Source organism: Strongylocentrotus purpuratus, unplaced genomic scaffold (assembly GCF_000002235.5).
Source record: "Strongylocentrotus purpuratus isolate Spur 01 unplaced genomic scaffold, Spur_5.0 spur5_scaffold_3, whole genome shotgun sequence".
NCBI lineage: Eukaryota > Metazoa > Echinodermata > Echinoidea > Camarodonta > Strongylocentrotidae > Strongylocentrotus > Strongylocentrotus purpuratus.
In genome coordinates, this window is record NW_022145609.1 from 25,646,583 (window position 1) to 25,664,197 (window position 17,615).

The 17,615-nt window shown below is 39.2% G+C and overlaps 1 protein-coding gene across 1 annotated transcript; it reads left to right on the plus strand.

Annotated features, from left to right (window-relative positions):
* The first annotated feature begins 977 nt into the window (after positions 1 to 977).
* LOC100891567 (ubiquitin-like-conjugating enzyme ATG10) lies at positions 978 to 6,869 on the plus strand. The gene is made up of 6 exons (XM_011666517.2): positions 978 to 1,231; positions 2,530 to 2,706; positions 3,011 to 3,125; positions 3,555 to 3,652; positions 4,186 to 4,274; positions 6,475 to 6,869. Exons 1-6 carry the CDS (start codon positions 1,124 to 1,126, stop codon positions 6,563 to 6,565), a joined length of 678 nt encoding a protein of 225 aa, XP_011664819.2. The 5' UTR covers positions 978 to 1,123; the 3' UTR covers positions 6,566 to 6,869.
* Positions 6,870 to 17,615: the final 10,746 nt, after the last annotated feature.

The following is a 17,615-nucleotide window of genomic DNA, read 5'->3' on the forward strand; positions in this document are numbered from 1 at the left end:
TCTTTCTCCTTGTCTCCGATCTCATCACGAATTCGTCACAGAGTTTATGTTTACACTGTCCAGGATTGTTTGATGTGCATTGCAGATTACTACTTTTGCGCTTCGCGCTTAACATTTAGCTCGTTGCTTAATTTTTAACGCTGCGGCTTTGCATTTGGCGCACTGTATTTCTATGATGCTGTTGATTGAAAAAATTGAATAAATTCATCAATTCCTGATGAAGCCGTATGAGCGAGAATTCAATTTATTCTTGTCTCATATACGGTTGTCTCATTTACTTCGTATATATATGTATGTATTATGAAAATGAGATAGCAAAATGTGTATATTGATGGTCATCTTGCGAGTAACAACCATTAACTACTTTCATCGGGCTCTCATCATTAATTTTTCTCTTCATTTTTTAATTTTTTTTATGGTGAATTATTGGGGGGGGGGGATGATTGTACAGGCCATCCCCCCTCCTGAAATATTGGGGGGGATATATCCCCCCCATCCCCCCCCCCCCCCCCCCCGGGATCGACACCCATGCACACTACATTATTATATCCATATAATAATAATTATGTTGTGATACATCATGTACATACGCATAGTTATTTTCCTGATTTTTTTTTCTTTCCAAAGATACCATAGTTATCATTTTTTCTGTTATTTTTTTTCTTCGGTCGTCTACGTCTGCTTCTGCTGCGGAACCACCTCGACCATCTCGACTGATTATTTAACAATTAAAGAACTAACTTTAGACATAGTCAAAATGACTGATTAATGAGTGAATGCCGCAAAAATACAATCAACAACAACGTTTGCTTGTGTTGTGAGCTGTAGTTAGCTAGCTCCAGCTCTACATCATACTCTAACCAGCCGCTCCGCCACGCCGCCCCGATAAGATCCACAGGTGCGGTAGCGTACGCCGCGCCTTCGGCGTCGGCGTCGGAGCTCCCTGGAGTTAAGTTGTAGGCTGAAGCTCGCCAGATCCAGTGCGGTGCCTATGGCTATGCAGCCGCAGCTCAGCTGCAGTGCAGTGCAGTGAAGTAGTCACGCAGAACGGGTACAACTCAGCTCCACTAACTAGTAATCAATTCAACGCTATCCCTAGTAGGCCTATACTATAGCACTAGATATGGAAGGAGCAGGAGAAGTGGAGAGGGTGACATTCCTGACAGATATAATGGAAATAGAGCGTCTATCTAAGCGATTGAAAGAAGGATGGGAAGTCAGATCACACACGGTTTGTATTGTAGACTAGATCTAACATTAGAGTCTATGTACCATATAGGGATGTTACAAAAAAATTAAATCTCAGAATTCAAGCTCCTGCTTTATGCCATTCGACAGAGCTTGATAAGACCTTCTATTTGATGCCTCATTCATCATAATAGCCCCAGTAATAAGAAAGTTATGCCAATTTTAAACGCCCGGAAATCATGTATTTAATTGCTTTGTTTTCCTTTGTTTTTAAACCAAAAGTTGTGATCTCAAATGTGACCGAAAGATTCTATTTCATGACATAAAATTACCCCAAAATGTATGTAAATACACAAAAAACGCTAATCGGGCCGTCATTTTCACATTCCTCATCCAAAAAAAACATATTTCTAATTGTTAGATTTTGCTGAAATTTCACCAAAAGCAAATTCACATGTTAACCAATCGGTCTAGATACTTTTTTTCAAATCCTGTAGGTAGGATCAGGGTACAGAATGGCACTAAACATGGCTCTTGTGAAACAGTGCAGCAAAACAAACCGCCGAAAACATAAATCATAACATAAATCATAAAAAGTTTAGTATGCATGAAAGATAACAATGTCATTCTTCTCATCCAATAGAAATCATGAAACAAAAATCTAATCAGCCCATCAAAAGATCACATTTACGTAGGCTATCCAAATTGGTCTCCAATAGTGCATAACAGCCCCATAACAGAAACCTTCTTGGCGAAAGCACACACATTGTAACATACCTATACCATACACGTAATTCTTATAGTAGATCTTCTACTTGTTCTAGGTCTACTTAATAAAGACAAATTAGCCTAGATAGTCTAGCCCTTCTGGCATCTCTATCTAGATGATGATGACGAAGACAAAGACGATGATGATGTTTATGCTAATGACTAATGTCGATGAGTGATGATGATGAATTGATGATTTATGAATATGATAGTGTTTTGATTAAACTTTAATGATCCTGATGATGGTGAAAATGTTTGATAATTAGTCTAGACTATGCTAATAAACTTTTTAAAGTAGACCTAGATATATATGTTTCAGAAATGCGCTACGGTCTCTAGATCTAAGTTAGACCTAGAGACTAGAGTTTATACTCTAGTCTAGACTCTAGCCCTGTAGACCTATGGCTATGTTTTGTTATAATATAAAAATGGGGAAAAAATGAATCTTTAACAATAACGTGTAGCACTGTGCTACACTACACTGCTAGTCTCTCTCTAAGACTCTATTTGTTTTATCTGGTGGACTCGAAAGACAAACTCATTGACTGTACAATGCATTTCATTTTCATGTAGGTTGGCACAGATGCTGTCCCTTATCTGATAAAAAGGAACGTCATGCGTCAGCTGCCGATATCACTTGAAGCTGCGGATGGAGATTCTCATGGAAGTGGATCAGATGGATCCATATTGTGCAATGTCACAGATTCAAGACATGATGCGTGCCAGCTGGAGGAACTCGATGTTCCTGTGGTGGGTTTTGATTCGTTTGAATTTTATAGTTTTATTTTACTTTTGAGAAAGCTAAGAAAGCATGTAATTTATTAAGTATCGGTAAGCAAAATGGTGAATTCAACCTTTGTAATAAGTTCATTTGTATGAAAGCAGAAAACTAAGAGAAACAGAATGGCGAAAGTATGGAGTCCAAAGAGTCCAAACAATAAGAATTATGAATTACAATGTCCTTATAAGATGGAGAATAAATGTTTTGAAGAAGATGGAGGATTCCCTTCTCAGTGCACAATTATATATGTCATTAATTTTTTAAAAATTGCAGACAGGAGCACCATCAGTTGAAGGGCACCGCATTGAGAGTTGCCAATTTGAGTATCACATCATTCACAGTGCAAGCTACAATGTTCCAGTTCTCTACTTTACAGCATGCAAATCAGGTTTGTTATTTGTTACTTCATCACATTCACAAATCCCTAGAGCAATAGTTGTGAGAATTTATCCTCACAATGCTTTTTTTCAAAAGAGGCTTGCCCGACATAGCAACAGTTAATATATGCTGACTGGATTCCGAGTATTGTCGGTCAATCATTGAAAACAGGTTAATTGATTAACTCATCACAAGGTCCCCATGAAAGAAACATCCATAGAATTGAATATGTTAGTAGACCAGTCTATTGGGTACCCAGTAGAAAGACATTCCTTGAACCTGGCAGCTTGGCTGGCTAAAACGGGGGTAACGATATGATCAAGGGCCCTCGGGGAGAACGGTATTAATACTGATGAGGCTGCCCTTGGTAAAAGGATGTATTATTATTATTACGAACTACCGGTATAATGATTATTAATTAACGCACCTCTTTGTGCAGATGGAAAGCTGCTTACCTTGGAGGAGGTGTGGAGGCAAGTACCAGGGTCGTATCAAGAGAGGTTGAGGCATCAGAGATGGACATTTATCACACAGCAGGTACTTTTACATGTTGTTCGGTTAAAGGGGAAGGTCACCCTGATATTAAACTTAAAGGTATTGTTTAACAATGTTTCCAGTTTTACAAATCTGAGATGCATGGCTTTACATGTTATCAGTGTCTGTGATATGGTGAAATATTGAAGCCCTGAAAAAATGATGCTTCAAAATAATCATGAAGTGCCTCCAGAAAGTAAAAATATTTGAGTGACCGGTTCTACCATACTCATTTTCCCTAATAGACTGTAGTATAATAAAAAACGTTGGGGAAAATAGTGTTTGACATTTCAAATTCCAATCATGAATATCTTAATAATCAGACAGACGATCGGCTTGTAAAAGTCATATGGGATTCCTGACTGACCTAAAGGCTTATAATTATAATTGCAGAAGATTTTGTGTAGAATCTGAGACAAAGTTACCGGATTTCGTACAAGGGGAGGGGGTGGTTAGATCTGTGGGTATCCATAGACACTTCTAGCATCTCAAGTCAAATAAACAATTATAAAATAGCATTTGTTTTATCTCGTCAGGAGCATCCTCTACTCGGGAGGCCCTTCTTTCAGCTCCACCCTTGTCGAACAGCAGATCTGATGAAGTCTGTTGCACCCATCAGTAAAGGGTGAGTGTAATGTACTGGATGGGTGTTTCACAAAACTTGTCATCAGTGACAAATGGGCAATTCCACGGTAACGGAAGGACACTCAGACAAGATTTTTGAACTTCAGGTTCATACTAAAAAAACTGTTTTATTAGTATAAGATGTGAAACAGTACAGATATAATACCTATATAAGTGCCTTTAATTCTCCCCCCAAAAATTGTCATTATAGTTAAGTAGTTTAAGAATGTGCATATTAATTATCTCGGTAACGGAAGGACATAAAAATGGACATGGTTTTTCCAGTTAATTAGTGTTTATCCAAACTTTGTGAAGTTGATGAAGCTTTCCACTTGACTGAAACACATTTTGTTCCCCATAGTTTAATACATACTATAGGTTTTCCCGCCCAATTTCATCAGAGTTGCACCCGATTTAACGATGCGATCATTCAATTTCGAGCGAATTTGAATGATCACCGAGATCAACATTCAAAAAGCTAATTAGTTCATTCAATTTAATTGTATAAGCATGCGATTTCATGATTTTCTCACATAAACGTGTAGAAAGCGCGTTCAAATTAAAAATGCAAGTAAATGCATTCAATTTCGCACCTGCACCGCCCTGATGAACGTTAGGGTATTCAAATTGACGAATAGGCAAGCATTTACAGCATTTGGGCAGTCTTTTTCTGTTACTGTTTATATTCTTTGCAATCTGCATCTCTTTGAATAAATTATGCAAACTTTATGTACCTTGAAATGGGACCTTTCCCTTAAAGTGAAATATCTCATTCATCTAACAAACCGTCATGTAAACAAATTATGATTTATAACCATTCTGTAAGTGTTATATCCATACTGCTAGGGAGTACAGTAAAACTGGAAAAAAAGATTAGAAAGAAAATAAATATATAGAATATAATAAAAATAAACATGAAACTTTAAGAATGAAAATTAAGTTGTATGATTAAAAATAATGAGAAAAAAAATATGACGCGAAAATATTGCGGAAAAAATATAGAACTACAGAACTTGTATATGTTAATTTAATTTGAACGTTCAAAGTGCGAAGGTGTGTGCCTATAAATGAAATTGAAATTGGTATTAAGCACGAAATTGAACGTCTATCCAGCTTGCGCGAAATTGAATGACAACTTAGCGGCACTAAATTGGATGGATTTCTCTCTAAATTGAATGAAATAAAATTTAAAAGGAATGATATGAAATGAAATTAAATGCTCAAAGAATGAAAATGAACCATGAGAGCAGAGAGTTGATGGAAACCGTTCGAACTTGAACGCCTATTCATGAAGTCGAATGCAACTCTGATGAAATTGGGCGGGAAAACCTATAATAAAACATTTCTTTTAGTATGAACCTGAAGTTCAAAAATCTTGTCTGAGTGTCCTTCCGTTACCGTGGAATAGCCCAAATGACAGTTGTTGTTATAAGCTACCAAAATAATTGCTTCTGATTGGTTACCAGCAGATTTGTCACTGATATTTGTCATTTGTCATTGAAAAAAGGCTTTGTTAAACGGGTCCCTGGAAGGCTCCGCGTGACATTTCAGCATAGTAGAAACAATCATCGTCTCGGCTGAAAATGTAACCACATGAATAAAAATCAGCGAGAATTTCAAGTAAAATTATCAAAATTTTGTAAGAGTAAAAATCATTGTCCAAGTTCTATAGGAATTGTCATAATTTATCGACCTAAAATTATGGATATTTTAATTGGATGACTAATTGCGACCTTTATAACTGAGGGATTTTTATGCCTTGACCACTGAAGGTGGTGCTGGAGGCATGTTTTGGGGTTTTCCGTCTGTCCGTCCTGCTTTCTCATTATTGTGATATCTCAGGAATGGATAACTACCATGGGATAAGCGTGCTTTTCTTTTTAAAATTCATAAACAGTTAAATGAGCAATCCCTAACCTTTCACATTTCAAGAAAAAGTTATTAAATGAAATATAAACTTTATGTTAACTGTGAAAAAAACCTAACAAGTGTGCTAGTAATACCCAGGAAATGAAAAAGATTTGAAAATATGAAATGCCTTGACAGAATAGCTCAAAAGGATATTTTGTTTAAGTATTCATGGCTTTTCGTAATTTATAGTATGATACAATTTGAAGAAAAAGTCTTAATTTGCGTTAGGAAATAACAGAAAAATTTCATTAAAAAAAAAGGTTATTTTAAAAACTTATTTGTTACTTCAGGAACTATGTGGTGACGTGGCTGAGTTCTGTCGGGCCTGTGGTGGGTCTAGAATTACCTCTTGCTTTCGCCAATCTCTGCCAAGCAAGGTGAGACAGCCTGCAGCTTTATACACGTAAACCATCGACAGCGAACACGTGGACCAACTTCTGGACCAACTGTGGCTCTAAGGTAGGTTTTCCATGGTTCAGTTGTGGACCATCTACTGCTGAAATGAACAAAGTTCCGACCTGGTTCAGCTAAAATTTGGACCAACGGGAACTGAAAGATGGATCATCTACATTTTGAATATGGAATACCTACAGCTCCAGTGAAGACTGTGTTTAGGGCCATCTTTAGCTGAATTGTGGACCATCTTCAGGACCATCTGAAGTTGAAGTGTGAACTATTTGCAGCTCAAACCTAGACCGTCTTCAATACCATCTTTAGCTGAAATCTGGACCATCTTTCAGCTCAGATGTAGACTTCAGGACTATCTTTAGTTTATTGTGTGGACCTAGCTTCTACAGCTCAAAGATGGGACGACCTACAACTTAAATATGGACTTCCTACACAGCTTAAATGTCTTAAGGTGACTTGTAGACCATAGTCAGGACTTTCCACTCCTCAAATGTAGACCATCTTTTGGACTATCAACATCTCAAATATAGACACTCTTCTGGGCCTTCTCCAGCTCAAATGAAGACCAGCTCCTTGACTATCTCCATTTTAAAATGTTCACATTTTCCTTGACAGTGCCATCTTTGGAGACATATATACACCAAATTGAGGGCACCTACTAACCTAATGCCTATATTATTTGAAGATTGTATTGTATTATTTGTTTACCTGTTGTAAACTGGAAAGAAACGTGAGAGTCAAAAGCTACCTGTGTCTTTTTGGTTTCTTTATGAATTGAGGAAGTCATAAATATTAATATCTCAAATGGTCATATCCTGGGCCAAAATTTTTGCTCCAATCCAACACTTGGAAAAATGTGCCCATCTTTTTTTTTACCCCATACTGACACTTCTCCCTGTTGAGCTTCATGCCCAACAACATTACATCTCTGCAACAGCTTGCGTAGACGAGTATTGCATTCTGCTTTGTCACCATCCCGGACAATAATATCAGCAACTCAGCGTACTCCATCGAGTCCCTCAAATGTCTGAAATGGTCTCTTCTCAAAAGTCTTGCTGCTCACCTTGAGTACAAATGGTAACCGCTTCCATCTTTTTCTCCCCCAAGGCGAAGCGAATGTTGTTATACAAGTCTTCATACATGACACAATGGAGATAACCATCTTTCCGGTCGCAGACCGAGAACAGACTTGCTTTAAGCAACTCTGGTAGTATGTTCTCAAGTACTGGTAGGGGGTAAGATCAATTTTAGAGAGAGGCAAATAGATCTTGCTGGTTAGGCATTGGTTCGGAATCGAATACAGTTATCTTGTTCAGGCGACGAAAATCAATACAAAACTGATTCGAACCATCCGGCTTTCTCACCATCACAATCGGATGCGCATAGGGACAGTCTGACTGCTCGATCACCCCTTACTTCAACATCGACTCAACCTCTTTCCCTATCTCACTATCTACAGCTTGAGGTACCCTATACGGAGAAGAACAAACAGGTTCGTCACTAGTCAAATGAATCTTGCATTCAGCCACTGAAGTTTTCTTAGGAACATCCAAGAAAACATCTTGATATTCACACAACAATTTCCTGACCTTACCCTGGGATTCCTTACTCAATTTCTCATCAACTTAAACATGAATTACAAACTCCTTCTGTACGGAACATGGCATGTCAGGTAGACCTCTCAAGTACTCCTCGACCTTCTCAATGTTCGTTATGTGCATAAAAATACTACATAATCCATAACATGTGAAATGAGCAAACACAAAACACATTGTTCTTAAAGTTTAAAAAAAAACTTTATTACATGTACATTCAATAACCAACACTATCTTTTTTTAACACCTTATTTTTATTACTCTCTTTATAACTATACATTCATGTAAAATGGGCTAATACTAATACAAATGATTAAAAAAAAAGTTAAAATGACACCTTGATAACAATCAATAACCGACATTTTCTTTTTTTTACAATTTGTTTACAACTTGTTTTCACAACTACACAGTCCGTATACATGGGTTAAAAACAAAATTGCTTTAAAATTAAAACATAGGATAACCAACCTTCCTTTTTTCCTGAACTTTTTACAACTTTTTTCTTTCAATTACACAATTCATATTCATGTACAGTGAAAAAAAGGCAAATACAAAACACATTGTCTTAAAGCTAAACAGATTCAATAACAACCTTCCTTTTTTCAACTTGGAGTGTTAACAACTAAACAGTCAATATACCCTCCCGTGCCAAAAGTATTGCAACATAGACACACACATTACACAGGAGACAAATAATTGAAAATGAGTGCTGTTTTAATGAATATGTAGTGCATCATTTTTTATCATACTATCAGGCATATTTTATTGATATATCAATAGTCATTTTTCATGTAAGATTCACGAGTCTCTAGTATTTTGTTGGATATCCTCGCCTTCTAATGATGGCGCGCATCCTTCTTGGCATCGTCGCGTAGAGTCCTTGCAATCTTTCTTGGGTGATGCTGCCCCAGGCCCTGAAGATAGAGCGGACCAAACCTTCCCTCGTGGTTGGTCGGTCTTTGGTGTTGGCTCTCTTGATGTCATCCCACAGATTCTCTATCGGGTTAGCATCTGGTGATTGCGCCGGCCACTGCACCCTGTTGACGCCAGTTTCGTCATACCATTGGTCCATCCTGGCTGCCCTGTGTGCCGGTGCGTTGTCATCCTGGAAGACGAACGGGTGTTGCGCGTTGCCAAAGATGTTAGCAATGGATGGAAACAAGTGGGCGTCCAGAATATCTCGATATTTGGCGTTATCAATGTTCCCATCTACACAAATTTAACCACAAATTTAACGAATTTCATCATGTTGCAATACTTATGGCATGGGAGGGTACATGTAAAATGGGCAGACACAAAACTCATCTTTTGATAGTTAAAACAATATACTTCATTACATTCAATAACCAACACTATTTTTATTGTTGAAATAAATCTTTATTCAGATACAAAATCACAGATAATATCAAACATATTTATAACAAGCATTTCATCACATGTTGAAATGAGATAAAATTATATATCTTTATTTACTTGAAAGAGCAGATTATAGATGCATTTCTTGTAAATCGTTAATTATGTTCATCCACTTTAGTATTCACATCTGTTGTCTTAGTTTTTTTTTTCCTCAACTTCTAGTCTGTATTTTAACATGAACAAAAAATGTTTGCTTATTATTTTTTAATTAAATTTATTACAACACTATAACCAACAATATGCTTGTGTATCCTTCTGTAGCATTTGAGCTACTTGCGAGTTCCCATCTCTTTACTGCTTCTCACCAGCATCAGATAGAGTGGGAGTATCCAAATCCCTAGGGGTCACCTGGCCTGAGGTCGGAGATGTCTCTCTCCAACAGCGTAGATAAGCTGGAGATGTGTGAAATATCTGCGAGGTCACGCTCACAGCTTTTATTGACATGCTCAGTATACTATACATAGTCAATCCCTGTGTACTTACCTGTGGTCATTGTTGGGAACTTTTTCTATAGTTCCGACCATGTACTTTTCTGCAAATGCAGCAAAGAAAACCTGGAACATCTCCGTAGTCACGCCATCCATGTCTACTCCTTGCTCTCCCTCCATCTCCACGTTTATTCGATGGCGCTCCAGCTCTAGGTCCTCCCTACAGCTTGTGGAGAGCACTTGGTGTGAAGTGCCGATGGCTGAGGACATGCTCTGCTGCTGCTGCTTGTGGTGGTGGTGCTGTTGCTGCCGGTAGTACTGGTACCGATGTTGATGCTGCTTGGGGTACTGCTGTTGCTGCAGAGGGTACTTCTGTTGCTGCAGTACAGGGGTATATGCAGTTGCTTGGAAAACTTTGGTTGACCCGTAGGAGGAGGTGGCATCTGGTTGATCATGCTGGCTTGGTATCTATCCATGTACCCGCAGTCCTGGCATTGCCACGTGGACCTGGGTGGTGGCCTGGTGCTCTTTCACAGTTTGGGGGTCGACTGCCACCGCTCGAAGGTCTTGGGAGAGGACGAGAAGGTGGGTGCAGAGCTGGGTTGGAAGGATCCTGCTTGCGAGAAAGATGGCAGAGTGACTTGTGGAGGCTCTTTCTCGTCGCTATCCTGTGTGGCAACTTCCAGGATTCGGCTGATGGCCGTGCACGCCTTTTTGAATTTCCTTCTGGACAAGTTTGATTTGATTTTGATTTGATTTATTTACTTCTGTTTGATTTTCTTTTTCTTTTGCAGTTTTACAAATATGTAACAAACAAAACATTGCAAATTTTACACAACCATGACATAAGAATATATGTAGAATAAAGTAAGACTGGCTGTAACTAATCGAAAACATTGAAAATTCATAAGTATCCTCTTTGACGTAAGTCCCACAGACCTCCACTGGTGTCTGTGGCTGCATTGCCTGCTGTAACTGGATCATCTGCTGGCCAGACTCCTGCAGCCGCTTCTGCAATGTGGCCATGAGTGCATCCTCTGATTTCGCACCCTTCCTTTTTATGTCGACTTGCTGAGCATTTTTAGGACCTTCCTCCTCTTCTTCCGCCTCTGCACCGATCATGGCGCACTCAGCCTCAGCAGCTGACAGACCGCCACTGTGTGCATGGATCGTATCCTGAACCTACAAGTACAAAATAATACAGATCATGAATGCAGAAATGCTAATGCAAAAATCAATACAAATTTATGTTCAGATACATTGGACCTCGATACATTTACACTGTAGATACATTAAACCATCTGATAGTAATAACACATATTTATATAAAAATTACTAAAAAGTACAAAAAGTCTAACAATATGTAGCTGTACTTACACTGCTAACTGGCTCTGGTCTGTGGTATGTAATCTTCTGGAAAAAGAACGTTATCAAGCTTCAACCCTTATAAGGTATTAAGTCTCAGATAAATACTTTTAAGAAATCTGTAAATGGGATGGCAAGAACAGACCGCAATGGCAAAAAGACCAATTAAGAGTCCAAAGTTATTTGAAGTTAATGAACCATTTCAAAGCCATAATAGCGCAAGTTCACATAAGTTACAGAGTTGAGCAGCATCAAAGTGTGTACACGGGACTTGTCTGGTAATATGTAGCTTCAGTGATTCAATGTAAATGTTGTTCACTGTCTACTTGTGACAGTTTGAGTGCTATACGCAAGTCTTTCGCAAAGTCTGAGCACATTCTCTTAATCTTCTTTGAGCTGTGTAACACCCAGTTGGGGGCATTTTACACTGCATGTAACACTAAATTCATAGTTTTTTCCCCTACTTAAATGCATTCTCAAAGGAGGCACCTCTCGTTCCTTCTCCTCCTCGCTACTGCTATTTTCAGTCTCTGACTCTTCTTCAACTTGGACTTTTAACTAGTGCTGTCCATTTCCTCCTCTTCCTACTCGCTAGTCAGGATACTGATCCCCGCTGCTTCCCTCTCCCTTTTCTCTTCCTCCATTCGCTTTGCCACCCGGTCGGCCATCTCCCTTCTCTCTGCCTCTTTCTTCTTTTCTTTCATTTAGATACATTGGACCATTTGATAGTAATGATACATATTTACATAAAAAGTATCAAAAGTCTATCTATATGTAGCTGTACTTACGCTGCTAACTGGCTCTATTCTGTGTTATGTAATCTTTTGGAGGAAGTGCACCATCCTCATCCCCTTGTTCGTGGTTCTTGAAAATGGAGGACGGTATTTAGAATGTTATCATGTAAATGAACGCAATTCTTTCGCAAAGTCAGAGCCCATTCTCTTAATCTTCTTTGGAGAAATGTGTTGAATTCTTTGTGGGCTGGGTCTGTTCTGTAGTACCATGGAAATCGCAACGCTTCCTTTCATGTTATATCTGCAACTACAGGCTGGTTTACTTGTACCGTGGTGCTTCTTCATATGCACAAGATAATTTTCGTTTATACTGTTCTTTTGCTGTTGTCTGATGGTCTCGCTCTTCGGCCCTTGTCAAAAATGTTATGTCATTAATTCAGATATTTACATATCACATTATCACCATAGTATATATTCAAATATTTTTTTCATATTTACATCTATTTCTGAATGATTATACATTTGAAGGATTATCATTATCAAATGGCGCAGCAGCCATTAGTGGAATAATAATCAGAAGAGAACATTTTGAAAATTTATTGCTTGTGGTTCAGTTAAACAGCATAGGCAATGGAAGAAGACATTGTCACTCACTTCCTCCTTTCCCACACAGCGTCCAAGGTGGACCCAGTGCTGGCAGGAGTCGCACCCCGCCCACATGATGTTAGTGTTAATATTATCATTCTCTGAGTCTGTAGGAGGATCGTCGAGGTTGCACTGACAACATTTCTCGTCATTCCCATTATCCTAGGCATTTGTGTGATCGCGTGCAGGTCTTTCACCGGATGTTTGAACAATTAAAAACAAATTATTTTCATTTTCTGTTATGGCTATTCCGCCAGCTTCGTATTCGGGTGTAGAACGTCGCTTTCCCTGGTTTTTTTCTTTGTCAGAGGGGATGGTTCTTTGCTGGCTAAGAGTACTTCCACGTTGCTGCTAGATGGTCGAGGTGCTGAGTGACCTTCACAGTTTATCACCGTACTAGGTCTTGTCATTCTTACGACATCTATAGCCTCTGGATTGAAGGGGCATACTCCCGACTTTCTGAAGGCTCCCTCCAGATTGCCCCTTCTCGTTGATTGGAGGTATGAAGCTTATGAGCCCCGCACAGGTCATATCTTGTAATTGACTGTGCACTGTCAGTTCGGTTGAAATGAGCAGCTGTAGGGGGTGTCTCATGGATTACAGTATCTGCAGAACTCTCTTCCATCTGGATTGCTAGAAGAAGAGTTATGCGTCACACAACCAAATTTGTATAAAGTTGATACGTTTTTGTGATTATGTGCGTGAAGGCTAAATCTCTCAAAGCTGCCTCCAGTCTATCCCTTCTCATTGATTGGAGGTATGAAGCTTATGAGCCCGCACAGGTCATATCAGCTCTGTTGATCAGCCAGAATGTCTGTGCACTGTGGGTTGAAATGAGCCTTTATTGGGCCAAAGCACCCAACATCCAGTGGCTGGAGTATGTGGCTGGTAAAGGATGGCAGAAGGAAGAGGATGATGTTGTTCCGTCGAGCTTCCTCTATGAGGGGGATGGTGATATGGCTCTTATGGCCATCATAGAGGAGTAGTACTCTCCACTCTGGGTTTGATCTGGCAGGGATGAAATGAAGTGTTTGCCGAGGAAGTCCCTGAGCACTCCACCGTTACTCCATCCGCTGTCTGTCATCTTGAAACGGCTGCCTGGTAGACATCCTTTGGATAGCTCTGTTGTGAAGTTCTTCCCCTTGAAGATGAGGTAGGGAGGTGCCTTGTGCAGATTCACAGGTCAGGAGGGTGGTTGTGGCTGAGCGGCAAGAAACGATAGAAGGTGACCTCTTGCTGCAACTTATGACCCTCAATGGCGTATGCTCTTGATTAAAACTGGTTTCATCCATTTTCACATGCACAAGATAATTCCGCAATTTACGCTGAAGGCTAGAGACGATGACCATTGGGGCTCGCAGAAACTCAGTGCAGTGGAGTTCATTGTTATGAAACTGGAAAGGCAGCCATTTTCCAACCAGATTTTCTGCAATGATGTTGTCCATCCGTCGCCTCATGGATTTCTAATTCCGCATTAGAGATGGGATAGACGAGGACAATGGCCACTACATGTAGGATGTCGGCATATCTCGTCTGCAGCTGCTTCTTGGTAAGATGCTGATGCTGAGATACAAACAACTTCATGGCTTGGCACTCCAGCTTCGCCTTCTCCAAGTCGCACCCTTGAGACAGCAAGACAGCCTTGAAGAGTCCGCGTTTCACTCCCCCTTTTTCTTTAACACAAAGGAAAACTTTTTCTCCTACTCTATGTAGAAGAAGGATTTCTTCGAAAATTTCTTTGAACCATTTGGGAAGATGCGACTTCGGATTTTGTTCTTTGCCGTAGTATGTCTCGATGTTGCCCTGTCTAAGTATTTCTGATTTCCTCTTTGTTAGCTGGGGCACTCGGAACTATTTCATCACCTCATATCTTGTCTCTGCTCATCTCTGCTAGATAAGCATCCCAGTCTCTGTTCAATAGCCATTCTTCTGTGAGACTTCCATCTGGTGTGTGTCTGTTTCCCGCCCTAAGGTACTCTGTAACCTGCTCTCCCGATGGGTCATCTGAATTCCTGCTATCATTTCCAGCTGTGATGGTAAAACATCAAACATGATGACTTCTTTTTTTGGGGTGGAGGTCTAGATGATTTTAGACGAGCAGCTCTTTTGTTTCCTCTCATAAATATATTCATCTAGATCAGTCTCTAGCCATTCCTTGCTTTTTTTCTTTGGAGGTGATTATAGTTTGAATTCTTGAAGGATTCAATGATTGTGGAGGTTGTTACCGGTAAGAATTTATTTTTAACAAAGGATGTGATGAGAATTCCAAGTTCTTGCTTTTCAATGAAATTCAAATGAAGTCCATCTAATGAAAAACCGCGAAGGTCCAATGAACATGGTAGAGAATAATCCAGAAGGAAACAGTTGTGAAGTTAGGAACAAAGCTGAGCCAATTTATGATTGTAATACAAAGATTGAGTATAAAGAAGTTTGTCATCTCAATGAGGAAGAAAAGCATTAAACAATATTCAAGCGCAACGGAAACATTCCTGCACAGAAGCGTACAAATCAATAAATGATTTGAAATCAATGTTCCAAGAATTACCGTTGAGATTGTTTGTTCCAATATAAAGAAATACAATGTCTGTGTCCTTAGCAATGAAAAGGTAGATATACGTATTAATGGTGAATTCTCAAAGTGACTTTATTCTGGCTCCAGGTAAACAAAAAACGCTACACGAAATAGGTCTACTCTGAAAATATAAATGCTCTTCCAATCCTCGCAATATTGAGTCACCAATCCCTTAATCTTCTTTGGAGAGGAGAAGTCTTATCTAAGTTTTGAATTGTCTTTGTATTCCCCCTTTTTCTCTAACTCCATATGCGGGAGCCGGGTATGAATCGACGATAGAAGTTCACTAACCCCAAGACCTGTTAATTCTAACTCTTCGATCCACAGCTGGTGTCTTGTCACCGACTTTCAGTTCGTTTTTGTTGTCAGCACTGTATACGTGTACGTACTGATTAGAGATGACATCTCCTTTGCATATTTTACTGTGGTAGAGTAAAAGTGACTTTTAACATTAGTCTCTCTGGCAGAATTGTCCTTTGAAGGAACTCTTGCATTGATAAGTTCCTTGTAATATTCTGCTGCCCTAAAACTCTTATTGCATAATTTTCTTCTACTGGTTCTCCAATACCAGTAGGCAAGGCAAACTTAGCTGCAATAGCTGGTAAAGTATCTGAGGCTGAGGCTGAGCTAGTAGTATTTGCTTGTTGACCCATGTAATCTGAATGCATATCATTGTAATCGTAGAAAGGGCCCAACTCCTCATCTCGTTCATCAAGATGGCTGCCGTGGCCGTGAAAAAACTTGGCTCTCCGTTTCCATGTGAGCAGACTCTCCGCCAACATCAACACGTACTGGTTGGTTCGACATAGCCTCCATTTTGTCCATGACATGGGCAAACATATTTTCCAATTTATTGAGTCTATCCCCAAAGTTATGCTCCGGGCTATCCGGTGCTTTGGAGACTGTAGATGGAGCGGGAACAGCCTCCGCTTTCTTCATTTTTGCGGGAACAACCTCCGCTTTTCTCTTTTTTTGCGGGAAAAACCTCCTCTAATTTCATAGATTTTTTCCCGCCCGTCCAAGTCGACGAGCCATCAGAGCCAGCAGAGCAGTTTATGGGCCAAAGGGAAATCTTTAGCCCTTCACTCCTCTACACCTGTTTTTAAACTTTAAGCTCAGGACCGGCGCTAATTATTGTTTTCCATAGCCCTATGCTATTTTAATCATAGTTTATTTACAAGTAGATAGTGTACAATGGTTCTGTTTAAAATTCAACTGTTTTATTTGAGACGGTCAAATTGAGTCAACTGAGGCTCTGTTTGTTCACACATTTAGTCCTGGCTGGAGAGTTTTTTGTTATAAGCAGAGGCTGCCTCCTTGCACTTCTCAAGGAGTTTTGCACTGAACTGAACTTGGTGACAACTTGTTTTCTTAGCACAGCTTTATACTTTCTGTGTGAGGAAATCTGACAAACTATGTGTGCCAAGACTTGGGCGAAACTCTGTGGAGTTCTTTTTTAAAATTTAATTTTTTTCATATATTTTATTCCAAAAATCTTTAATCTTATAAAAAGATAGACTAGTACCCTGAATACAGTCAATAGCTGCAATTGAAAAACTTTGGCAAGGCAGTAAAACAACTATTGGTTATAGTACATCAAAAACAACAATGCTTAATTAAAGTACATATTAACGCTATCTTTATATCTACTTTATTGCATATAATCCAACCAACAATTATTATCGTACATCTTTCTTTACTCTTTCTTACAAATAATCACCTCCAACATGTACATGCACTTTACTCAACCATACATGAACATATTCAACAACTAAAATTTTAAACATATGCTAACACCAACTAACTCAAGATCAATACGTCTACCTCATTTACATAACTTTCCTTTAATATTCATTTAACATCATGCTTCATAGTTTTTGAAAACTATTTCCAAAACCACGACAAAAACAATACAGTTATATATCAATTTTCCCCTTAAAACTCTGTGGAGTTTTTGCGTACAAGACTAAAGAGCCTTTCATCTTCAGCATTGCTATGAGCAACTGACAGGATAGCAGACATGACTCTAGGAAGGTGAACATACTTCTTCTTGTGGGTAGACTTGTCCTTTATTTGAGATATGGCCACCCACAACTCATGAGCTCTTTGGTCAAGAGACACACCTTCAAGCTGATCTACCTGGTAATGAGCAAACTCAAGCTCCTGCTGGTCTACTTGCTCTTCCATACTAGGCTAGTACATTGAATAAGAACAGGAGCGGTGTGCTCTTGTTTCCCAACATTTCCTCATGAACATGATGGATAGGAT

Excerpts from the sequence above, each read along its gene's own strand:
- LOC100891567 (XM_011666517.2), top strand. The coding sequence starts at position 1,124 with ATGGAAGGAGCAGGAGAAGTGGAGAGGGTGACATTCCTGACAGATATA. Across the intron at positions 1,232-2,529 it reads GGGAAGTCAGATCACACACG|GTTGGCACAGATGCTGTCCC; the intron begins GTTTGTATTGTA and ends ATTTTCATGTAG. Across the intron at positions 4,275-6,474 it reads GTTGCACCCATCAGTAAAGG|GAACTATGTGGTGACGTGGC; the intron begins GTGAGTGTAATG and ends TTGTTACTTCAG.